The sequence below is a fragment of the Aotus nancymaae genome, unplaced genomic scaffold (assembly GCF_030222135.1).
Source record: "Aotus nancymaae isolate 86718 unplaced genomic scaffold, 86718_ANA_hifiasm-v0.15.2.pri h1tg000007l, whole genome shotgun sequence".
NCBI classification, from domain to species: domain Eukaryota; kingdom Metazoa; phylum Chordata; class Mammalia; order Primates; family Aotidae; genus Aotus; species Aotus nancymaae.
This window is the reverse complement of record NW_026988418.1, coordinates 58,157,086-58,182,951: the sequence shown is the minus strand read 5'-3', so window position 1 is coordinate 58,182,951 and position 25,866 is coordinate 58,157,086. Positions and strand designations below refer to the sequence as shown.

At 44.0% G+C, this 25,866-nt stretch overlaps 1 protein-coding gene and 1 pseudogene across 1 annotated transcript in view; both read left to right on the top strand.

The window, feature by feature from the left end:
- PTGFRN (prostaglandin F2 receptor inhibitor) overlaps positions 1-14,364 on the top strand; it is a 78,632-nt gene extending 64,268 nt beyond the window's left edge. Inside the window, exons 7-9 of the mRNA XM_012458866.2 lie at positions 4,730-4,837; positions 9,015-9,320; positions 10,812-14,364. Of these exons, the coding sequence (XP_012314289.2) occupies positions 4,730-4,837; positions 9,015-9,320; positions 10,812-10,978 (581 nt within the window). The 3' untranslated portion in view covers positions 10,979-14,364. The remainder of the gene's footprint in view (positions 1-4,729; positions 4,838-9,014; positions 9,321-10,811) is intronic.
- Positions 14,365-17,435: 3,071 nt separating this feature from the next.
- On the top strand, positions 17,436-18,430 carry LOC105721692 (L-lactate dehydrogenase A chain-like; annotated as a pseudogene).
- The last annotated feature ends 7,436 nt before the right edge of the window (positions 18,431-25,866 follow it).

Here is a 25,866-nt window from a genome sequence, read left to right as displayed (position 1 = left end):
AGATTTCTGTTCTTATAACAGTACCACGCTGTTTGATTACTGTAGCCTTATAGTTAGTTTTGAAATTAAGAAGTTGGACACTTCCAATTTTGTTGTTTTTCAAGATTGTTTTGGCTATTTTGGATCCCTTGCACATCCATGTGACTTTTAGGATCAACCTGGTAATTTCTAGAATCCAGGCATCTGGGACTTTTTTAACACAATCTGGGGATTGTGTTTAATCTGTAGATCAATTTGGAAAGTTTTGCCGTTAAACAGTATCATTTTTCAGTTCATAAACATGGAATATCTTTCCATTTATTTAGGTATTTAAGTTTTTTCCTTGGTGTTTTGTAGTTTTCAGTATACAAATTCTGGATTTTTGGTTAAATTTATCCTAAATATTTTATTCTTTTTGATGCTGTTGTAAATAGAATTGCTTTCTTAATTTACTTTTCCGCTTGTTTATTCATTGCAGTTTTATAGAAGTACAACTGGCTTTTGTATGTTGATCTTGTATTCTGTGACCTTGCTGAACTTGTTTATTCTAATTCTAAATTTTGGGGATTTGTTCTAATTTGTAAAATACAAGATTATGTCATCTGTGAATAGAACTACTGAATAGTTTTACTTCTCCCTTCCAAGTTGAATATCTTCTGTTTCTTTTTCTCAAGTAATTGCCTGGCCAGAACCTCCCATACAGTGTTGAATAGAAGTGGCACAAGTGCACATTCTTGTCTTGTTTCTGATCATAGGCAGAAAGTGTTCAGTCTTGTTCACCTTTGAGTATCATGTTCACTGTAGGATTTTCACAGATGCCCTTTATCAGACTGAGGAAGTTTCCTTCCACTCCTAGTGTGTTTCCTTTCATTCTTAGTTGGTTTTTTTTTTTTTTTCATTCCTAGTTTGTTGAGTATTTTTGTCATGGAAAGGTATTGAATGTGGTCAGATGCTTTTTCAGTGTCTATTAAGATGAGTTGATTATGTGGTTTTTGTCCTTTATTTGCGTATTTGTTTTGCTGTCTGTAGGAATCTGTTCCATCTTGTTTTACATTTGTTATTTGATCTTTCTTTTAAACTCTTACGTGGAAAAGGGGAGACACAAAGTCTTTTGTGTATCTATTTCTGGATGAGGAATGGGTATTGAATTTATTCCTGAATTCTTTAAATCTCAGCATAACAGATAAAACTACTGTAGCTTCCAGGTTGAATAGATTGCCTAAGGTTTTTATTTTATTTAATCCACAGAGTTGTCATGGCCAGTTCACATTTTAATTAGGAGAAGCTGCCATCAAATTCAGCACTCAATACTATAGCCCTGAATAGCCACCAGCAACCATTGATTTCAGACTGAACGGCGTTTGCTTCCTAAAAAGCAGTGGCATACCTTAAGATACACAACGAAGAGGTCCTTCCAGTGTTCACCTTCCTGTCCCCTGAGTTCAGGGCACCTGCCTTTTGGTATTGAAAACCAAGGGGCCCTCTTGAGTGCTGGGTTTTACTGATTCGAAGTGTCAAGAGGGAAAATGGTATTTAAATATGATAGTGTTAGCTTTGGCCTTTTAAAAGAATAATACTTTTTTTCTTAATATAGAAAATTTGAAAATATAGTAACATAGAAAGAAGGAAAAGAGACTCATTCATCATCCTACCGGAGACGGTTAATTTATGTTGTTCATTTTCCTAAAATTTTTTTCTTGTATGTTTTCTTCATGACTTTGAGATCAACCTGTATATACAATTTTAGGACCTGCTTTTCTTTCTTTAGTGTTATAAGATCAGCACTTTCTATATTGTAACCAGTTCTAGGTAAATATCAATACCACCTTTAACGACTTTACATAGTAGAATTTGCTTAGCCATTACCCTATTGATGGACATGCAGATGGTCTGCAATTTTTGCTTTCATTAAAAAAACTGCCACTAACATCTTTTTTAGAGGTCCAGGTTGGACCATGGTATATGTCAGTGTTTGTATTTAAAAGTTAAGTAATTCCTATACTCTCTGCAGACTAGGAATTGGGGGACCCCTAGTGACTCTGATTGTTCAGTTAAAGTCTCTGTACCATAGTCTGTCATCTGTGAAGTTAACCAGACAAATCCCCTCACAAAAACAGCATTACCACAGAAATTGACCATAATGAAAATATTTCTAAGCCTGGGATAATGACCCATATTAACAGTGAGCTGCTGATTTCATTAGGAGGAAATCCACTGCTGTGAATAGCTCCCCACAATGCAGGCCTTCTCCCCAGTCCTTGTCTGCCTTGGAAGCCACAGCACAAATGCTCTGTTGATTCCCACGTTCAGTAGGGGAAGTGAGAACTCTAACATGACTTAGAAGGTATTTGGGTTTTTTTGGACATATAAAGAAAAACTGAAATTTGTTCGAATTAAGTAAGTCATCTTTGCTGCTTCAAAGTAAATAGAAACATAAATCCATGAGAATTTCTTAATGTTTGTCATTTTATGTTCTCTTAGAAGGGGCCTGAACACTAGAAAAGCCCCTCAGTGTAGTTTTGTTTATTACCATGAAATTTCTAATCTGAGAAAAATGTGACCCCCCAGCTTGCTCACCATGGCTGCTGCTAACCTGTACTCACTCGCAGATGGCCGTCCATCTTATAAGTGTCCCCGGTCACCACACAGCGCCGATTTAGGGCAGTTTGGCTTAATCCTGCTCCACCTTGCCGCTCCAGGCAGAGCAAGTCCAGATTATGAGGCCTGAGGGAGCCAGGGCTGAGAGCTGAGTTAATTGAAGGGGATGATGTCCAGAAGTAGGTCACGCTTCCTTGTCTTCTTTGCTTTCATCCCTTCCCCGTTTCCTGGAACAGCCATTCAGTCAGTTGTTTATCCCCTTAGAGTTACGTTCGCCCCTGCTGTTCCCTGAATAATCAGAACTCGTAGCAGTTCCCACCCAGAGCTGCCTAACCCCTGTAGGGTTCAATATTCTACAACCATCCTTCACCTTTCTCCCAGGAAAACACAAATTATTTATATACTTGGTTAGGAAAGCAACCTGATGCATTCATCTTATTAGTCATGTCGAAGTGAAAATATAGCCTTTTCATCATCTTACTCTCTCTGTCATTGTCATTTCTTCTGCAAGTTTAAAAAGGTACTTTGGGATACTTTTTTCTGGCAATCTGAACAAGAAGTAGTAATACCTATACTCTTAACTTCTAATGAGTTTTACAGTCAGCACCTAGGGCCTTCAATCGTTGCTTCCCAGGAAACCCAAGGGGAGTCCCATAGCATCGATGTTCTGTGAACTTCTTTTAGGTGTGCCTGTTCCTAGACTTTAGGAATTGGGATAAAGTAAACATTGAACTCTTAGGATTAGCTAGGCTGAAAGCTATGAAATGCTCTCACCTAAGAGGAATTCGTAAGTGAGTTAAAAATAATAATTCTGCCTACAGTGTTCTCAGGGAGGCATGTAAGACAAATCCTGTCTGGGTAGCGTTTTTTGTTTTGTTTGTTTTTTACCAGACTTTATTTTAATTTAAACTTTTTCTTTTTTTTAAACTGGATTTTGCTCTATCGCCCAGGCTGAAGTGCAGTGGCACGATGTTGACTCACTGTAGCCCCAACTTCCCAAGTTCAAACAGTCCTCCTCCTACCTCAGTCTCCTGAGTAGCTGGGACTACAGGTGTGCACCACTGTGCTTAGCTAATTTTTGTATTTGTTGTAGAGACGGGATTTTGCCATGTTGCCCAGGCTAATCTTGAACTCCTGAGCTCAAGCGACCTATCTGCCTTGGCCTCTCAAAGAGCTGGGATTACAGGCATGAGTCACTACACCCAGCACGGACTTTATTTTTTAGAGCAGTTTTAGGTTCCCAGTTTTTGAGCAGAATGTACCAAGTTTCCATTTACTCCCTGCTCCCCCAACACACACAGCCTCCCCAACCTGAGTAATCTCTTAAAGGTATATCCACCTGTAATCTCAGCACTTTGGGAAGCCAAGGTGGGCAGATGACTTGAGGTCAGGGGTTCGAGACCAGCCTGGCCAACATGGTCAAACCCTGTCTCTACTAAAAATACAAAGATTCACCATTCAGGAGGCTAAGGCAGGAGAGTCACTTGAACCCAGGAGGTGGAGGTTGCAGTGAGCCGAGATCACGTTACTGCACTCCAGCCTGGGCGACAGAGTGAGATTCCATCTCAAAAAAAGGTATGTGCAAGCTGCCTCCATTTTCCCTGGCAGGCTGGAGCTGTGCCTTGAGTGCTCCCACCACACCTTATAGAAGCATCATTACTGGCATGTCTGTCTCCTTGCCGGATTTCAGCCTCTTGGTAACGGGGTCCCTTTCCCTACCACCCAGCACAGTGAATGAAGCCACTCACTCCATTGAGACCAAAAGCATTCTTGCTTCAGTCGCTGTTCCTCTGATCTCTACCCAAGCATAGAATTGAACGATGTTGATCAGCCCAGGCTGTTCCAGGGTGGAGGGTAGCTTTCAAATGAGGTCACTGTGGTCATCAGAAAAGAAATGAAAGAAAAGCCAGAGCAAAAGTTAACTCTTTAGGAAGAGTTCCATTTTGGTTGTAATCTGAAGATGAAGCTCACTGGGAGGTGCCTAATGCCCATGTCTCTCTGAATAGAAGAAAGGCAGCCTGGAAACCCCTATTTTGTGAGTTTCTAGACCAGTTCCCAGAAAGGGAACCTCATTTTGATGCCCCTTAGAGCACAAATAATGGAATTTGATGAAAGTGTGAAAGAGAATAATGAGGCTGGCATTTTTTTCCAGGTCCTGTATTTAATGCTTCTGTGCATTCGGACACACCGTCAGTCATCCGGGGAGATCTGATCAAATTGTTCTGTATCATTACTGTCGAGGGAGCGGCGCTGGATCCAGGTACCTCACTCCATCCTTTCCCCTTCACCATACTGCTTCTGTAGATGCTTCTCATATCATCTGCACTGTGTTACACAGATGTGGGTTAGGGACAGGATTATCTATTTGTCCCCTAAGTGCCTGGCTCAGTACTTTGTACTCATTAAGTGTTTAATCAATACTTGTTGAGTGGATGCATCTATCCGCTAGATGGTTTGGAAATGCATCCACACATTTGAATCTGAGCTGTCAAGACAGTTAGTGGGTCACTTCCAGAACGGTTTCAGACTGATTTGAAACTCACTGGCAGAGTCTAGCTCCTTCTCTTGTGTCTTTCATTCATTTATTCATTCAGATATTTGTTGAATTCCTTTGGTATACAAGTGCTGCTCTAGATGCTAGGAACAGAGGTGTGAACAAAATGCCCAAAGTATGTCCTCATGGAGCTTGCAACCTAGATGAGGACAGATGGAAGAAATAAAGTGCTCTGTAATATCACAGCAATTGATGCTATGAAGACATACAGAGCAGAGGAGTAGCCAGTGACCAGAGGGTGCTCTTGTTAAAATTCTTAGGAAATCATAAATATTTTCTTTGCAGAAAATATTAGCATTGCCAACAGGATGCCTAAGAGTTGTGGGACCCATCAGTCTTTCTCCTTTTCTGCTTATCCCATTCAGTGACCAGTTGATGTCCCTCTCTCACTCTTTGACTGTTAAGGCTTGAAAGAACATTAAATACACTCGGGGGTCTCTGTTACTGAGCAGGACTGTACCCACCTCTGCCTTTTCTTAGAGAACTCGTGAAGAACCTAATTCCTTACGAGCTTCCCTTTCCTCCTGCATGCCTTGACCCTCAGCACTCTTCTTACGGCCCCATCCCATCTCAAGCAGAGCCGTGGCTGCTGGCAGAAATCTGCACCTTGAAAAGGCCAAATTGTAGAGGGGTCACAAGTTTCTCTGTGGAGACTTCTGGAAGTGTGGCCCTGGGAAAGAAACTGAAAGCAGCTTTCCATTCTGTATGAAGGGGCAAGCTCCAAACAAGGGCGGTGGCCTGCAGTGAATCCAGGGAGCCCCTGAGCGGGGGACTGGGTAACACTAGCGTCTGGAAGCAGAGGCCTGGATACCGCCACCATCCAGGTGGACATCTGGCTCCTGCAGGACTTCCAGTGGAATGTTCAGGTCAGCAAATATTTTCTGTAAAGGACCTGGGTAAGAAACATTTTGGCTCTGTGGGCCAGATAGCCTCTGTGGCCACTATTCAACACTGCCATTGCAGTGTGAAAGAAGCCGTAGATAATAATGTAAGCAAATGGGCATAGCTGGGTTTAGTGAAACTTTGTAAAAATAGGTAGTGGGCTAACCTTGGCCTGCAGGCTGTAGTTTACTGACCCCGGGACTAGTTGATTGATACCAAAATTGGCTCCAGTAGGGTAGCTGAACATGGTTGATCTTTAAAGGTGGGAAACAGAAGGAGAATTTGTGGGAGATGTTAGAAAAGGAAAAGAAAGAATCCCATCTACATCCGTGGAGTTGGTTAGCTCCATTCACAGGGAAGAGGAATGAGAAGCTGCTCCTCTACCTGAGATGGGGAAGACTGAGGACACAGAGTAGGATTCAGAAGAGAAAACGAAGGTAAAAGTAGAAGAGACTACCAGGGAAAGGGGAGGAAAATCCTTTTCGAAAGTTGGAAAAATGTAATCCCATGTTTGCCGTTAAAGCTCACTTATGATGCATACAAAAATAAATCCTTTAAATGCTCTTTCTCAGTAAATTAATAGGTCACCAGTCGTGCCCTTAATAGAAAAATCTTTTCCTCCAGCGTAATTAATTGCAAAAGCTATAGGTAGCTGTTATCTTTCAGATCACAATTTTCAGAACTTTGCACTCTTGGACTGTGTGGGTGGAAGATTCTGAATTATTAAACACAAGTTGTAATTTAGTTTTTCCTCACACATGCTGTGAGCTCTGAGGGAATGCTCTTTTGTGAAGGACACATTGTGTAAATGATTTGTGGGCCAAGGTGCTCTGTGCGGAGCAGGGGTGGGGACAGCAGACTGTGGCCCTTCTGAGGCAGTATCTTAGGTCAGGTTCTCCCCAAGCAGAGACAGACAAGCATGCGAGTGATGGATTGAGGGAGGGCTCTCAGGAGAACACTGAGGGAGGGAGGGACTGGAGCTGGAGCTGGAGAAGAAGGCAGGTAGAGGCGTTAATTCGGAGCAAGTTCACCTCCCCACGGGGAGCTCTGGAGCGTGAGTGTTCCGCAGACTAGGCCCACCAGAGGGAAAGGGGCTGGGCTTCTCTGCCCCTTCACTAGTCAGTCATTGTCCACAGGCTGAGTGGCCAAGGAGTGAGAGTGTTTCATAACCTCCAGGGGGTGGCTACAGGTGTGTGAGTTTTAACAGCCAGCACCTGCAGCCCAGAGGCTCAGCCTGCCAGCTGGTGTGGACCGGCCGCCAGTGGCATTTGCTGCAGGTGGTAATGCCCTTCCCGTTAGCAGGTCTGTGTGTAGGAGCATGTGTGTTGAGCCGTGGAGATAATGGTGTTCATGGTGACCAATTTTTATTGAGCACTTATTGTGTGCCAGGTGCTGTTTTAAGCATTTTAATACATGTAGTTAATTTAACTCTGGGTGCTGTCATTTTCATTTTCCAGATGAGGAAACAAAGTCTCAGTGAACTTGGGAAACTCGCCCAGGTCACATGACTCATTAGTGCTGGTGCTAGGATTCTAGCCCAGGCAGCCTGGCCCTGGAGTCTGGCTCCCACACCCTGAGGGGCAGTGGGGATCAGGGCTTAGAGTCTGGGAACCTGCTTTGGCTTTTTGCCCTCAGCAACCACCCAGCACCCGCAGGTGACAGCAGCACTGAGTTCAGAGTGTTGACGAAGACATGAGAGTGATGCAGGTGTCCACTCTGCCCTTGGCCCTGTGAGAGCATGAGGCTGTTTACGGCACTTTCTCCACCCCCAGGGAGCTGGTTTCTTTGGAGAGACACTGGGAACAACAACAAAAAATTATACTCAAGTGCCACAGCAGGTCAATGCGAGAAAAATAACATATCCACAGTGGGTCAATGTGAGAAAAATAAGATAGTCCATCTTTAGAGTGAGCTGAGAAGGAATTATCATTTGGAAAATTTCATAGAAATTCTTGCTTTTAGTTTTGCTTACTTTTTTAATATGTAAGCATCTGAAAATAATTTATTTGCCTTACAGTGTGTTTTTTGAGGCTATTAGTGCATTTTTACTAAATGAATAAATGTTATCTCTTGTTCAGCAAAAATTGTCTTATTTGACATTTGTATAAAATGCTTTCTCAAGTGGATTTAAGATAAAACAGTCTTGTGGCCGTTGTCCTTTGTTGCTGGTTGAATCTCATAGCCGACACGACTGATAGTGGTTGGTACCAGTCAAGGGAAGAGGTCAAGGGCTTATGATGTGTGCTCTGTTTTCACATTCCATGAGAATTACCACTTGTGCCAAAGTCTTCTTTCTCTCATGCCCATATTAATTTATTTGGGGCTGTTAGAACCTTAGTTTTGCAGAGTACTTTACGATTCGGTATTACTCTCTGGGACTGTTAAACTGTGTTCCATTTTCTCAGCATGACATTTTTTTCCCCGCTTGTTTTGAACTTAAGCACTTCTGCAAGGAAAGAAAAACCATAGTGCACAATAAAAGCTAAACTATTTACAACTCTGTATTTGGTGCAGTTCGTTTTATGTACATTTTGTTCCATACGACTTTAGTGTCCTTCCAGTCTTGGGTTCTTCTGCCTGAAATGTCAAAGGAGCTGCTTTCTTTGGGAGCAGAGCCTGCAGTATCCCCTCCTACCAGCTTTCCGATCTGTGTTCTCTGTGGGAGACAGTTTTTGGCCCTGACTCTTCTTCCTATGGCCCTTTAGTCTGGGGCAGCAGTGCAGTGGTTAAGAGGCTGGGCTCCAGAGCTGTACTCCTGGATTAAGCTGCACTCTCTGCTACCTGCTGGCTACATGACCTTGAGCAGGTATATAGTCTGGTATTAATGGCAGAATAAAAGTATGATAGTGCCTCATCATAGGGCTTTTATGAGGATTTAGTGAGACCTAAAGCATGTAACGCTATGCTTGCCATACGTAAGGGCTGCATACATGGATGGCGGCCACACATGTGACTTCTGCCCGTTGCACTGACCCCAGCGTTTTGGCTTGGTAATCCATAGATGACATGGCTTTTGATGTGTCCTGGTTTGCGGTGCACTCCTTTGGTCTGGACAAGGATCCTGTGCTCCTGTCTTCCCTGGATCGGAAGGGCATTGTGACCACCTCCCGGAGGGAGTGGAAGAGTGACCTCAGCCTGGAGCGCGTGAGTGTGCTGGAATTCTTGCTGCAAGTTCATGGCTCCGAGGACCAGGACTTTGGTAACTACTACTGTTCCGTGACTCCATGGGTGAAGTCACCAACAGGTTCCTGGCAGAAGGAGGCCGAGATCCACTCCAAGCCCGTTTTTATAACTGTGAAGATGGATGGTAAGCATGTCACCCACATTTCTCAGTGTTTGGGAATGTCTTCTCTCTGTGCCAGGCTGTAGCTGACAGAACCCAGGTGGCCACAGTTTGAGGAATGTGCCATAGCACGTCCTGGTTTCTTCGTAGACCTGGCCTGGGCCTGCACCCAGAGAGAGCAGCCCTTGCTGTTACCCCAGCTTCACTATTATGTGCTGGTGCCACCATTGAGAAATGGTTTTCAAGACTTACTAGAAAAATTGTCAAGGCTTTGCCTCTTCCATAAATTTATAGAAACCCACTTTACTGTGTCCGAGGGTTGGCATGGATTCTGCCAGGCACAGGCAGAGAGCAGCCTTGAGAGAGAGGATTCAGGTCGATAGGGGAGGCTATAGCTTAGGGACCTACTACTCTCACTACTACTGGTTTCACTTCTTAAAGAAAAGAGACTCCTCTTGAAGTCACTGTACAGAGTGGGTACTTCACAGAGCCCCAAGATGGGAGGGTGAGTTCCCAGCCTCACTGACCCACGGTGAACACCAGGGTCGGCCTGACTAGACAGGCAGAGCTTTGTTCGCATCCCAGAGTGGGGACAGTTGTTCCTTGGTTTACAAGAAATATGTCTCCTTTGTGGCAAACTTCAGAAAGTACATGTTAGCTAAAATCACTCCGTGGAGAGAATCAAAGTCCTGGGGCCTCTGAGGCTGAGTAGAAACCTTTTGAGTGTTGCCCTAGTGATTGGTCAGGTGGAAATTGGAACCCTAGCTCTTCCACAGACTACTTAGCTTTTCTGATCTATTTTCTCTCATCAAATGGAATACTAGTCTTCCATGGGGCTGTTTTGAAAATAAACCTTAGCAAATGTAAGGCACCTAACCCAGTGGCAGCATCCACCCAAGAAGCATGGGCACCTATGGGGAAGGGCAGGTGGATTTCAAGGGTGGGGTCTAGATGGTGTGTGTGCGTTTCTGACACTTAAGTCATCTGTACCATATTTTGCATCTTAGGAATTCCTTGCTTGAAGTAACTCCATACGAAAACCCAGATTTAACAAACAAGGGAGTGATTATTCACTTTGCTAGATAATTTACTATAGTGTTACTTAAAATAGCTTCCTTAGTACACTTCAGTTACTTGATGCATAGGATTGATTTATGCACAGTTTTTTAAGGATGCATCTGCTGCTGAACGTGCAGTGCCCTTATACTGACTTTTAAAATCAATCTTCTGCCAAAACCCTAAAAAGCAAGTTGACATTCAAAGGCATCGAGTGAAATCTTCTTTATGGTTTTTATTCTCCCCGCAGAGCTGGGTAGGGAGACATTTGCTCATTTTTGTGACAGAGAAGGCTGAGCTTCTCCTGTCTCCAGTGCTGTGCTGGGTGCTGGATGCAGGAGGAATGAGATCTTATCTCTCGGGGAGATCCTGCTCCAGTGGGGGAAGGGAGGCGAGGGTGCCCCCAAGGCGGCCTCCTTGCAGCACTGACTGGCTTCCCCTTTGATCTCTCCCTCCCAGTGCTGAACGCCTTCAAGTATCCCTTGCTGATCGGAGTCGGTCTGTCCACTGTCATCGGGCTCCTGTCCTGTCTCATCGGGTACTGCAGCTCCCACTGGTGTTGTAAGAAGGAGGTTCAGGAGACCAGGCGCGAGCGCCGCAGGCTCATGTCCATGGAGATGGACTAGTCCGGCCCGGGAGGGGAGTGACGGAGGGATGTTCTAGGAGCGACTGGGCAAGAAGAGGACAGTGATATTTTAAAACAAAGTGTGTTACACTAAAAACCAGTCCTCTCTAATCTCAGGTGGGACTCGGCGCTCTCTCTTTTCTGCATGTCAAGTTCTGAGCGCGGACATGTTTACCAGCACACGGCTCTTCTTCCCATGGCACTTTCTGATGTAACAATCGAGTGTGTGTTTTCCCAACCGCAGCTTTTCAATGGTTAACCTTCATCTAATTTTTTCCCCCCACTGGTTTATAGATCCTCTGACTTGTGTGTGTTTATAGCTTTTGTTTCGCGGGGTTGTGGTGAGGAAGGGGTGATGGCATGTGGAGTTCTTCGTCTTCAGCGAGAGTGTGCCTGCCCGCCTGAGAGCCAGCTTCCACGCTGGAGGCATGGGTTCAGAGAGCTGCCGAGCCCACCCTCCACCCAGCCAACCTGACCGACAACACAGACCTGTGCCGAAGGCTAATTTGTGGCTTTTACAACCCTACCCCAACCCCTATTTTCAGGGGTTTAGACTACATTTGAAATCTAAACTTGGAATATATCACTTCTTATTGAGCCCAAATGCTTTTTTCTTTTCTTTTCTTTTTCTTTCTCTCTTTTTTTTTTCTTTGCTTCTTTGCCCCTTTTCCATTTCTTTTGTATTTGTTTTCTGTGAGAGCACTGAGATGGCGGCCCTGGAATCTAGAATTTGGCTCTCCACTGAGCACCTTATCTTCCACCTTAGCCTTAAGAATGAGTATGAAGAAAAATACACAGCCACCTCTGTCCAGGGCAGTAAGAAGGGCTGCAAGGAATGGGAGGTCGGGGACAAGGAAAGGAACAGACACCTGCTCCAGAAGTTGTGAGGCCACTGTGCCTCAGGGGACCCCAGGAAGTTATTTTTATGCAGCTGGAGCTGAGAGGGTCAGTGGTGCCAGGTGCAAGTTAGGCTGAAGAAGCCACCTCCATTCCTCTCTCTGGCCCATTGTGAGAGGCAAAGGCATTGGTCACCAAGAGACTTGCAGGGGGACCCACAGATATGCCACGTCCTTCACACGCTGCTTGGGCTCTTTAACGTGAAGGCAAATTGCTACTTGGAAGACTGACTGACTTCAAGGAATTAGAAATCACCTAGAAGCACCACGTATTTTCTGTGACCTTTTCAGTCCTTCAGGTCTTTTTAAGATCTGCCGCAGGGGGTTAGTGAGAAAGGGTGTACTTTGTGGTATGTTTGCTTTCCTAATAGGGACATGAAGGAAACCCAGCAATTTGCTGTCATGTGAACGGCCTGTAGAGCGGAGTCAAGAGCAGTCTGTTTTGCCCGACTGCGCCCATCAGGAATAGGAGAGTAGACAGAGATCTTCCACGTCCTGGGCTTCTGCTGCTGCTTTAAAAGCTCTCCCCTCGGAGCCTCCCGCTCCCTGAAGCGTCTCGCCCCCTGCACAGCACTAGCCTTTCGGAAGCATCCCAGTGGGGTTTTCTGAGGCTCACTGGTGACTCATGCCCTAATTGCAATCCTCTGCTTTTATCCTGGCTCTGAAGGATCTAACACTGCTCTGTCTTCCAAAGGGGAAAAAAAGATTCATTTGTTTTGAGCAATAAAATAATACAAAATGATGGCCATTCATGTGCAGCTCTTTGTCACCATGGGCCAGACGAGTTGTGCTCCTCCTGGCTCACCATTTCCCCTGCTCCCCCCCGGCTCGTTCTGCACTTATCACAGAGTCACCCCTGGAGGCAGATTCCCATTGAGTTTTCCCCGCCAAGGGGACCATGCACGTGATAGAAACGTTACGTTCTGCATTGACAGTAGCCTTTCCTTGGCCCGGGCCTGTGGTGGGAAGACGGGCAACAGGTATGCCCCACCAGGGCCTGAGTGACTAGAGGAAGAGGATGAGGCCTTGTTGGCACTAGATTTGGTATTTTCTGCATATCATATCCTGACTGCTATTTCAGAAGAGGTAGCTGGTAGGTGATTGTACAAGTGAGAATTAAAGAGAGAACAAATATATAAACAGGTGCTGTATTAGTGACAGCCAGTGTCCTTTGAGCCCTTGCATCCATTAAAAGGAGATTCAGGATGTTATTGGCACAGGCCCTTCTTAGTAGGAAGAAAGGGAGCTTAGCTTTGGACGTGACTAGGTGGCCCAGGGTGTGTGTAAAACCATGGACTGGGTCACAGCAGACACTCAGTGGTGATGAATGTGACGGGTGCTTACACACTGCCCCTTTTCCTTTCATACCGATGCTGCAGTTCAGGGCTGGAGTTGCTAAGGCATTGACCTCCACCCACCTGCCCCATGTGCATTGGGCTGCCCAAGCTGCATGTCACCTGGGGGCTGCGACGAAGGGGCAAGAAATCCCAGGGCATTGTACCAAGGACCTAGTTCCTTCTAGGGATATAAGTTTGCCAGGAATGTGTATTTTTAACATGGTGAGATGCACTCTTTTGTTGTACCAAATAGGGCTCCCTTCCCCTCCCTTACAATAAGTGCTCTTCTAGAAGAGGTTCCTACCAGTAGCACCGGTGAGAATGAAAGAGGGACCCAGCTGCGTCTCACTCAACAAAAAGGAACTTTATACAAGTTTGGGTTTTTTTTCCTAATCATAAAAATAGCCCCAGAAAGAGCCTAAGCTATGTTCAGATAGAAGCCTCGAAATTCCTGTAAATTGTTTACTTTATGATGTTTACATACACGTTTCACTTTAAAAAAAGAAGAAAAATGCAAATCAACTTTTTAACAACTTTTCAGAGTTTTCATGGGACAGTGGAACTCTGACTCACCAACTGGGCTGAATTTTAATTTAAAAATGTATTTATTTGAGTGTCTTTCTTCCCCTCACCCCCACCACATCTGAGGGGCTCCCTGAGATCTTGGTAGAGGAGGCCCCTCCTGCCCAGACCTTTGTCTGTTTCCCCGGTGGCCCTTGCTTCTTGCTTTGCAGACTGACTGCAGCCATGATTTTGTCACTGACATCTGTGAGCCAAAGACTGAGCCTTTGTGGCAGGAATAATAAGCAATACTACACAACTTGCTACTTTCAGAAAACTTTTTTTTAGCTTCACCGATGACAACAGAGGAAGAAGGGAACTGGGATTTGGGTAAGTTCTCCTCCACTGTTTGACCAAATTCCCAGTGATAAATATGTGTGCAGATCCCTAGAAGAAAAAAAGGTGACTTTCTTTTTAAGTGTGGCACATAAGGATCTGCAGAATTTTCCGTAGACAAAGAAAGGATCTTGTGTATTTTTGTCCATATCCAATGTTATATGAACTAATTGTATTGTTTTATACTGTGACCACAAATATTATGCAATGCACCATTTGTTTTTTATTTCATTAAAGGAAGTTTAATTTAAACTGAAGTTGTGTGAGGAACTTGATATTGGCCTCTGTTATCCTTTCCTATCTTCAGCATTAGGGATTGTGACTGGATTCCAGCAGCACCTTTAGCACTTCTGATCTCTTTGAATCCTGTAAAAGCACTGTAGATGTTCACTAATGATAAGAGGAGAAATGGATTTGATAGGATCAGTGTTGAAGTTCCACCAGGTGGAAAGATGAGGGCTAGGGTCCTATTGTTTACGGAAGACCTCCTGACCTTACAGGGAATTCACATGACCCTACAGGACTCCTCTCAGGAAAGATAGAAGTTAGATATTGTTCCTCTTTGCAGTTGAGGAAACACCGAAGTTCTGTGGCCATATCGTGACTGGAACAGAATGGTTTTTCTGACTCATGATGCGGTCTGGGGCCAAATCAGTCCAGAAGGTAGCGGCTCCTATAATATAAAAACAATCCTCTTCCCTAGGCAGCTGGTGTCAGCAGGCCTGGGCACCAATGAATACCGAGAACCCACCTCCCTGCGGGCCCCTGGAACAGCTGCGTGCCCTTGGCTGGCCTCTGCCGTTGACTCTCCTGCTGGCTTCATTTGTGTTCTGTCCTTTGTGTCCTGTCCAGGGACCACTTCACGCTGTGGAGTTATTCAAGGGCTGCTTCTGTGTCCCAGTCACTAATGTTACCCAGTGACTGGCACTATTCCAGGCATGTGGAAGGCACTTGCACTTTGTAAATGCACAGTTAATGCTCTGCTCTAGGAAATGACCCATCATTGCATGCTTCTCAGTGAACCAGGACGGGTTCCACTCATGCCACAATGCTGACACAGTCAGAGCTGGTCATTAGCAATCCTCCACCTATTTGTGAACCCATTCCTGCCTCAAATTTAATTTAAATTTAAAATTAATAACGTTAAACTAAATTAAAAACAAAACAAAAACTTACTTGTATACTTTCTGTGTGCCCAGGCATTGTGCTAAGCACAGCTGCTGCTGACTTGTCTGCAGGCCTTGGCTCATAATGTCTGCTTGCCTAGAAACTTCTTTCTCTCCAGCCTTCTTTCCTCCTAACTTGTACTTCTCTTTCAGGACCCAAGGGTCATCTTCTCCCTCTCTAGGTAAAATGAAGATCCCTTGACAGATGGTCTGATAGTCTGAAAATGATGGGAGGATAGGAACCATTCACTGCTGTGGCTTCAGTACCAAATTGTGACAATTGGATTCTTACAACGTGCCATGTGTGAAGACAAGTACCTCGCAGATGTGATTGCAATCTTAAGTGACCAAAAGGGGTTTACAGCAGAAGCACTCTTGCCTGTTCTTCTCAAAACTGGATCATTCAAATGCTACCACTCATTTCCTCTAACCCACAGACCAGTGTGCATGACACACTTTTAAAAGTTTTAATACTATTTAGGTATGGCAGGGCCAACAGATCAGGAGACAATGGGCATTGAAAGATAGGTTTTTATATTCATAGAGCCCAAGAGGAAGGGGCATACCACACTATGGGAGGCCGTACAGGGAAGCACCAGGGTCAGGGCACAGGGGAAACGGGCACAGGGCTTTATTTGGTTTTGCAGGAAGGAATGGGTGAGGCAGAGTGGACAGGCTTAGGAGTGGCTAGGTTGAATAATTTCAGCAAGCTCTAGGGCATAGGGGTTGTCCCTAGTTGTCTGGTACCTAATCCTGGGGTGATTAGGGAAAGGGGGTAGTGGTCCTCAGTGCAAGAACTCAATGGAGGAGGTTGTGGAGTATAGGCTGTGCATTGGCTGGTATGCATATGAAAGGCTTTTCTCAAGAGAGTCCTTAACTTGCTCTAGGAATTGGCTAGCCCTGGTAGGGCAGTCTCCCCAGGATTAGCAGGAGCCCAGATGTTAAAGCATCAATAAACAGAAAATAAAAACAGGTGATTAATGCATACACTCTGCTTAGGGTTTGTAGACTACTGAGGCTTGTAGACACCTGGGTGGCTCAGCTCCACCGAGAGACGTGATGATGGTCAGCTCAGTCTACCCTGTTCTGTGCATTCTCCAACCTACTTGTGCCAACAGTTCTGGTTACTATGATTATATGCATTTGTTAAATAGTATGTAAACCAGTGAAATATGAATGCCAAAGGGGTGTTCAAAAGTGCTGTTGGTAAAACTGGATGTCCACATACAGAAGAATGAAGCTGGACCCTTACCTTACGCCATCCACAGAAATTAACTCAAAATGAATTAAAGACCTAAACATAAGACTTAAAACTATAAACTCCTAGAAGAAAACATAGGAGGAAATCTTTAATACTTTGGATTTGGAAATAATATCTTGGGTATGACACCAAAAGCTCAAACAACAAAATGAAAAAAAAAATAGGCAAATGGGACTACACAAATTTAGCTTCTGCATACATGTCAAAGGAAAAAGCCAACAAAGTCAAAAGACAGCCTACAAAAGGGAAGAAAATATTTAAAAATCATGTATCGGCCGGGCGCGGTGGCTCATGCTTGTAAGCCCAGCACTTCGAGAGGCCAAGGCGGGTGGATCACGAGGTCAGGAGACTGAGACCATCCTGGCTAAACCCCATCTCTACTAAAAAAATACACAAAAAAATTAGCTGGGCGTGGTTGCAGGCACCTGTAATCCCAGCTACTCGGAGGGCTGAGGCAGGAGAATTGCTTCAACCTGGGAGGAGGAGGTGATAGTGAGCTGAGATTGCGCCACTGCACTCCAGCCTGGGCGACGGAGCGAGGCTCTGTCTCAAAAAAAACTTATATATCTGATAAGGAGCTAATATCCAGAATATATACGTGACTTCGTTATATATTAAAAAGTAACCTGATGTTAAAATGGCAAAGCATGAAAAGGAGTGAAATAAGGGCATTTGCAGCAACCTGGATGGAGTTGGAGACTCTGAGTGAAGTGCCTCAGGAATGGAAAACCAAACATGGTGCGTTCTCCCTTATAAGTGGGAACTAAGCTATGAGGACACAAAGGCATAAGAATGATACCAGAGTGCTGGGGCAGCTGCCGCCGAGTCCGGATCCCACTACTGTGCGCCCCCGACGCCCGCCCGACGTGCATTCCTGGTTCTTTTTGGTTCCAAGTCCAAAATGGCAACTCTCAAGGATCAGCTGATTCATAATCTTCTAAAGGAAGAACAGAGCCCCCAGAATAAGATTACAGTTGTTGAGATTGGTGGTGTTGGCATGGCCTGTGCCATCAGTATCTTAACGAAGGATTTGGCAGATGAACTTGTTCTTGTTGATGTCATTGAAGACAAATTGAAGGGAGAGATGATGGATCTCCAACATGGCAGCCTTTTCCTTAGAACACCAAAGAGTGTCTCTGGCAAAGACTATAATGTAACTGCAAACTCCAAGCTGGTCATTATTACGGCTGGGGCACGTCAGCAAGAGGGAGAAAGCCGTCTTAATTTGGTCCAGTGTAACATGAACATCTTTAAATTCATCATTCCTAGTGTTGTAAAATACAGCCCGAACTGCAAGTTGCTTATTGTTTCAAATCCAGTGGATATCTTGACCTATGTGGCTTGGAAGATAAGTGGCTTTCTCAAAAACCATGTTATTGGAAGTGGTTGCAATCTGGATTCAGCCCAATTCCATTACCTGATGGGGGAAAGGCTGGGAGTTCACCCTTTAAGCTGTCATGGGTGGGTCCTTGGGGAACATGGAGATTCCAGTGTGCCTGTATGGAGTGGAGTGAATGTTGCTGGTGTCTCCCTGAAGACTCTGCACCCAGATTTAGGGAAGGATGCAGATAAGGAACAGTGGAAAGAGGTTCACAAGCAGGTGGTTGAGAGTGCTTACGAGGTGATCAAACTCAAAGGCTACTCATCCTGGGCCACTGGACTCTGTGGCAGATTTGGCAGAGACTATAATGAAGAATCTTAGGCACCCAATTTCCACCATGATTAAGGGTCTCTGTGGAATAAAGGATGATGTCTTCCTTAGTGTTCCTTGCATTTTGGGACAGAATGGAATCTCAGACATTGTGAAGGTGACTCTGACTCCTGAGGAAGAGGCCCGTTTGAAGAAGAGTGCGGATACACTTTGGGGGATCTAAAAAGAGCTGCAATTTTAAAGTCTTCCAATGTCATACATTTCACTGTCTAGGCTACAACAGGATTTTAGCTGGAGGTTGTGCGTGTTGTCCTTTTTATCTGATCTGTGATTAAAGCAGCAATATTTTAAGATGGAGTGGGACAAACATCAATTCCAGAAGTTAGAAATAGGAATGGTTTGTAAAGTCCTACAGCTGTATCCTGATGCTGGATGGTGGTAACCTTGTGTACTCCTAAACTGGTTAGTGTGAAATAGTCCTGCCACCTCTGAGGCACCACTGCCAATGCTGCACATGCTGCAGCTGCCCCTTGAGCCACAGAGATGTTCATTTGTTACATAACTTCCTGGCTCCTTCACTGAACATACCTAGTCCAACATTTTTTCCCAGTCAGTCACATCCTGGCATTCAATGTATAGATCCAATATCGCATGTCTTGTTCCAAAGGATCTTATTTTGTGAACTATATATATCAGTAGTGTACATTACCATACAATGTAAAAAGATCTACATATAAACAATGCAACCAACTATCCAAGAGTTACACCAACTAAAACCCCCAATAAACCTTGAACAGTGAAAAAAAAAAAAATGATACAATGGATTTTGGGGTGGGAGCGGGGTGAGGGATAAAAGACTACACACTGGGTACAGTGTACACTGCTTAGGTGATGACTGGACCAAAATCTCAGAGATCACCGCTAGAGAACTTATGCATGTAACCAAACACCACCTGATCCCCAAAAACCTGTAAAATTTTTTTAAAAAATGGGCAAAGGACTTGAATAAACAACTCCCCAAAGAAGATACACAAAGGGAAAGCAGACATGAAAGGATGGTCAGCATCACTCATCACAGGAGAAGCGCTAATCAAAACCACAATGAGATATCACTTGATGTGCCTTAGGGTGACCGTTATTGAAAGAACAGGAAATAACAAGTGTTACTGAGAATGTGGAGGAATTAGAACTCTTCTGCTCTGTTGGTGGAGATGTAAGACGGTGCAGCTGCAAAGGAAAACAGCATGGAGGTTCCTCAAAAAATTAAATAGAATTACTGAATGATCCAGCAGTTGCACTTCTGGGTATATATCCAAAAGAATTTAAAGCAGTATCTCAAAGAGATATCTGCATACCCATATTCATCACAACAGTATTCTCAATAGCAAGAGGTAAAGGTAACTGACCCCTTGTTGATGGCAACAGATGAATAGATAAAGGAAATGTGGTATGTGCTTACAATGGAATATCATGCAGCCTTTAACAAGTAAATCCTGTAATACATTACAGTGTGGATGAACCTTGAGGACCTAAGCGAAATAAGCCAGTCACAAGGACAAATATGTGTGATTCCACTCATATATCACAGAAGATGGAAAGGTAAGGTTGAGAGCTTACCTTTTCACCTTACGCTAATTTCCCCTCCCCCCAGCTCTTGTATCTTGTGAAGGGGGGAGGGGAAATTAGTGTATATGGGTCTAGAGTTTCAGTGTGGCAAGATGAGAAAGTTATGGAGATCTGTCGCACAACAAGGTAGCTATACTTAACACTACTAAACTGTACGTTTATAATGGTTACGATAGTTAGTTCAATGTTATGCTTTTTACCACAATGTTTAAAAGTAAGAGGTATCAATAAAAACATGAATTCGCTGAAAAAACTCAATAAAAGCAAATTGCTTTTTTTTTTTTAGAAAAAAATACTATCAATTTAGGTGTGGGCAAAATAACTGTAAAAGATTGAGTGGATGGGGTGGATAACAAAATCATTCCACTGGCTTCACAAATGCTTACGTTCTTACCCCAGTTTAAAGAAATCAAACCCAAAATTTGTAGAGAAGACATAGGTTTTGTTTATCCAAGAAAGTGGCAAGAGACTCCAGGCAGCAGACCCACGTTCAGAGAAAGGCCTGGGCCTGCGTCAGGAGACTGGTGAACGAAGGTGCATGTCTAAGTTGAGGTAGAAATAAAATTTCTAAGATCCATGGAAGTCTTTATGATTCCCACATTTACCTGACATGTCCTCTTGATCAACTAACAGCCCAAACTGTCAGATAAGAAAGTTTCTACTGTTACTGCCCCCATTTTTATAAATGAGGACATGGAGACATAAAGAAGTCAAGTAATTTGTTCAATATTTGAACCCAAATCTTTCTGACTCCACAGTCTATGCATGTTCTAAATCATTACACCAGCCTCAGTGCCTGAATATGCCAGGCATTTGTTAAGTATTTGTTGCATAGATAGAAAGATGAGTAAGAACTAGCCCCTGCCTTTATGAAATTCGTGATCTTACAAGATAGCGAGGTGTATAAATAATTCATTTTATTACTATATAATAAGTAAACACAGAAATTCACTGACATAGCACAAACCTTTCTTTGGATTTCTATCCAAAGTGTTAAGAAAGTTTTCACATAGGAGATGCAAACTCAGATTTTAAAAATTTTAAATGAATAGGCATTTACCAGGTAGGGATGGGACAAGATTCTAAGCAAAGGCGGTAACATTTGCAAAGTTAAAGAAAGAAACAATAGTAAGGTACATTGAGAGAAATAAAAGTGATTCTGTACTTCCGAAGGTTGAAAGTTAAAGGATAGGGTGGTGAGAGCATTCCCCAGGGCCAGCTCACAGGGATCGTGTCAGAAAGTTTGGACCTGATCCTCTAGAAATGTTTTGGAGCTACTGAAGGAAAAATTTGTAAAGCTAATGGTTATGTTTGTATTTTAGATCACTCTGTCAGCAGATAGCAGGGAGAGACAAAGCTGGAAGACCAAAGGGGCTGCATTAATCCAGGTGAAAACTCAAGACCCTCCATTGTGATGGCAACAGGGAGAATTAATTCATAAAAGATTTTAGGAAGAACTGACAGGATTTCATAACTGGATGTGAAGTATGGAGTCCAGCCATGGGTCTGCATCAATAGTGGTACATTCAACCTTGATGGACAATACCAGTGAAAACAGAAAACAGCGATTTCAGCTTTAGACTCAAGTTTGAGTTTCCTGAGGAACCTTCAAGTGGAGATATTCAACACCAGATAGATGGTCTGGAGATTAAGGGGGTGGGAGATCTATTTGAGATTGTCATTATAGAGATGGGGAATGAGACGCAGCAGTGTGGGGAAAGAAGGGCTAAAGACGAACCTTGGAGAAGATTATAATGTCAAGTGGCCTGGAGAAGAGAAACCAGTGAGAAGCAGGCTGAGAAAGAACTTCCAAAGGGGTGAGTGAGACAGTGGTGTCAGAGGAGGAAGGAAAGAATTGCAAGCAAGTTTGCCAATGGCCAGCCACATCTGTTGCCACAGAAAGACCAGGTCAAGTGAGCATGTTCACTGTTGTGACCCAGGGAGTCTGCGTGGATCCATGCCCAGATTTCAGTGGGCTAATGTGGCAGTGAGAATTAGGAAATCACAAAGAATGCAGAACACCCGGAAACGGTCAGAGGTTTGAAGATGGGAGGGGAAAGGAGGTGATTTGGAACTAGCGTAAAAATGTGGCTATTCGGTAGGATAGGAGACACTTGAGTTTGATGGGCTGAGTAAGCAGTGGATGAGTGTCTGGTCCCAAGCGGGTAGGAGGGCTCTAGGGTCTAGGTAAAGGGAGCTTCCTGTCCCCTGTCCTCCTTTCTGCCTATTTTTGAGGCCTATTCTGATCCCTTCCCCCAATTTTTTAAAAATCAGATCTTGTTGTCAACGGACCCTCCATTAGAAATTTAAAGAATAGCCCTTCCCAAGGAAGTGTTCACTTAGAAAACAGGAGATGGCTTGGGAATCCCATCTGTTTCTCTTTCTCCTCTTTGGCCAGGAAGCTAAATTCGCCCTATTTTGCACCCCATGCCTTTTGCCTCCTCCATAGAAAGCTAGTCATGCCTTCCCCACAGGTAGGAAGAATTGTCACCCGCCTTGAAAACCCCTTCAGCCTTGGTTAATTCATCAGCTCCTGGTGAAGCCAGGCCAGTGAGAAGGAAGAGCAAGAAGGCCGGGGATTTGGGACCTGGACTTCGTCCTCCGTCACAGGCGCCAAGTCACAACTGGGCTATGCGAGTCCTCCGTTTCTTCCTTTGTTGAATGAGGGAGTTGACTGAGATCACCGCGGTCCCTTCTTGTAGTGTGACTGCTTGGTGTTATACACATGCAGAGGTGAGGCTCAACTGCAGGGCCTCCCTTACATGGGCAGGTCCAGGCCCTGTAGAGCAGGAATCAATTTGACCTGAATTCAGAGAGCTCAAGTGGGGAAAGGGATGAAATAATGATCAGCCGCCTGCTGACCCCTTAGGGATTTTCCCCCTCCTCCAGCTGTTCACTGTCTTATACTCTGCCTCCTGTAAATCATGAGCAGCTAGCTAGGTTTGTTAGAAAGAGCTGTGAACCTGAAGTGAGAAGGCAGCCTTAGAATCCAGCCATTTTCCAGCCATATGATATTGATATACTCTAAGTCTGTTTTCTCATCTGTAAAATGGGATTAGTAATACCTACCACATACTGACCTGAGGTATTCTATAAAACTGTATCTGTAAAGTGACTTGCACAGAGCCTGATGTGTAAAAGGTCCCTGTTTAAATATTTCTTGGGCCTGAGTGCCTATGATCAGAGGCCGTAACACCTGCAATTTCTATGGTTCTGTGGAACTGATATTGGAGCATATCACCCTGAGAAAAAGAACTCTATTAATCTTCCAGGAACTAGAACAGAATTTTTTTTCCTTTAGAACATTCCTGGTTTCTTTGTCCAGTACTGTCTCTCTCTCCCTCCATCTGACTCAGGAATTACATTTTTACATTCCTTTCAAATGATACAATTGCAGTGCAACAATTCCCAAGGTAATAGAATAACTGTCTCTCTTGCTGGCTCTATTTTTTCTTTTCTTTCTTTTTTTTTTTTTCTTGACAACAGAAAGCTGCTTTTTTCCCTCCAGAAAAGAAGCAACAGCACCCTGTCAATGTTAAATTCTGGCAGAAATGAAGCCCCTAAAATGGAAAGAGAAAAAATATTTTGGCAACAGCCAGGAATGAGAAATTGCATAGCATTTACTGGGTTATATATATTTTATGGATACAGGATATTCTCTATTATTGGCAATGATTGTCTCTGTGGTCAATGCTTATTTCTAAGATAATTCTCTTTTCAGTGCACATGGCAGATTGATTGCATTGATGGCCTCGGTTTAATCTCTCCCTTTGCTCTGTCACTTTGCAGTTCCCCTCCATAAAGAGGCAGAATATATATTAACCCATCTCTTGCTTTTGGACTTGGTCATGTGGCTTGCTTAGGCCCATGGTGGTCATGATGTAAGCAGAAGCTTTAAAAAATGCTGTTGTGTTTCCGCTAGTTCTTTTGCGCTCCTGACATTACCATGAAAATGTGCCAGTCCAGCCCGCCAGAGAGATGTGAGAGACATGCGGAAGAGAACTGAGTCGTCCGAGCCAAGGTCATCCTAGACCATCCAGCTCCTGTCAGCAGAACACAGCCGCATGAACAGAGCCACCTTTGTCAACAGAAATAAATGTTTACTGTTGCAAGCCACCAAAGTTTTGTGATTGTTACACAGTAGTAACTAACCCATTCACCACATTTGCTTAAAGTGTTGGTGCCTGGGGGTGACCCCCAACTTCTCCAGCTGAAATGGTGAATAAATTCCTGTAATTCGAGCCTCACTGATTTTACAGTTAGCAGCCTGGACAGTTGGTTTGAAATCTCCATCCTAGGCAGACTGCCCTTTAATTGTTCCCTAAATACAACCTGCACATCCCTGCCTCTGCCTCTGTACATTGTATGTATCCACACTGAAATGTCCTTCCTTCTCCTCCCTGCCTATTTGCATCATACCAGCTGTCCAAGGACCGACTTTAAAACCAGCCTTTTCTGAATGACCTCCTGTCACTATTCCCTGCCTTTTCAGCCTATTAATTCAGGTTATTTCTTGCCTGAGCAATAAATAGGATACCAGACCGATGTTTGCCATATATGGCTGCTGTTTTCTGTTTGTTTGTTTGTTTTTAATCTCAGTTGTTTATTAAAGTAGCTCCCAAGTTCCTGGAGGTCAGGGCCCTCTTACACCTCTTTTGTCTCCCAAGCCTTGCATAGTACCTTGAAAAGTGATGTATAGGGCCTTTCACTTAAGACTTCAATATTTGTAGGTTGACCATCACTGGGGGGCTAATTGTTAAGTATCATTGCTAATGAATAAAGCCAGAAGAATGGATGAGTGAATGGAGGGATAGACGTATAGACACACAGACAGATAGATAGGTAGATAGATAGACAGACAGACAGACAGACAGATAGGTAGATACATAGATACATAGATAGATACATAGATAGACAGACAGATAAAGTTAGATGCTTCCAGACCTGAATTTGTAGAATGTTACCCCATTCTACTATAATTCTCATGAGGAAAACAAATTTTACTTTAAAATGCCACCTTGCTCCTAAAGATTTTACTGACCTCCCATTCATTCTCTCCAGATTAGACATGCCCTCTTCCTTCTCTGATATCTCTCATGTGACAGTCAAGTTCTTACCTGCTCACCTCCACCATGCCACATGGCACAAACAGCAGGTCCTTCAGGCTGTATCTTAATTATGCATGGAAATCCAGCACCTGGTAGGGTGCTTACTGCACAGGGAGTACTCAGTAACTATTTGATTATTTTGTCTATCCCGCCTTTGTCTTTATTTTAAATGCCCTACTTCAGGCCCTTATTATTGCTCACAGAGACAACTGCAAAAATCTTGTAACTGGCCTTCTTGCTTCTAGCCGTGTCTCCCTCCTTAACCTTTCAACCTGTTAGCAATGCACACATAAGGAATTCAACTTAAAAGGAAAATCCAACCAGGCTGTACTTCCACTAAAAATCTTAATAGAAGGCCGGGTGCAATGGCTCACCCCTGTAATTCCAGCACTTTGGGAGGCTAAGGCGGGTGGATCACCTGAGGTTGGGAGTTTGAGACCAGCCTGACTAACATGGGGAAACCCCGTCTCTATTAAAAATACAAAATTAGCTAGACATGATGGCACATGCCTGTAATCCCAGCTACTTGGGAGGCTGAGGCAGGAGAATCGCTTGAACCTAGTAGGTGGAGGTTGCAGTAAGCAGAGATCGCGCCATTGCATTCCAGCCTGGGCAACAAGAGCAAAACTTGATCTCAAAAAAAAAAAAAAAAGAAAAAAAATCTTAATAGCTCCCCTCTTCTTCAAGGTATTAATAAAAGCCAAACTCTTAGGCTTTGCGCGTGAAGCCCACTAAGATCTGCCCATCCTACCTGTATAGATCCTTCTTTCATAACAGCCTCAAACTTTATTCCGGAAGATAGTACAGCCTGTGTGTTACAGGCTGTTTATGTACAACCTGTGTGTTACATAACCGTTTATGCTAGATGGTTTCTCCCCAACTGTACCTTGGCCCCCGGCCTCTCTAGATGACTCATTGACTCACCTGGCCCAGCCCAATCCATCCTG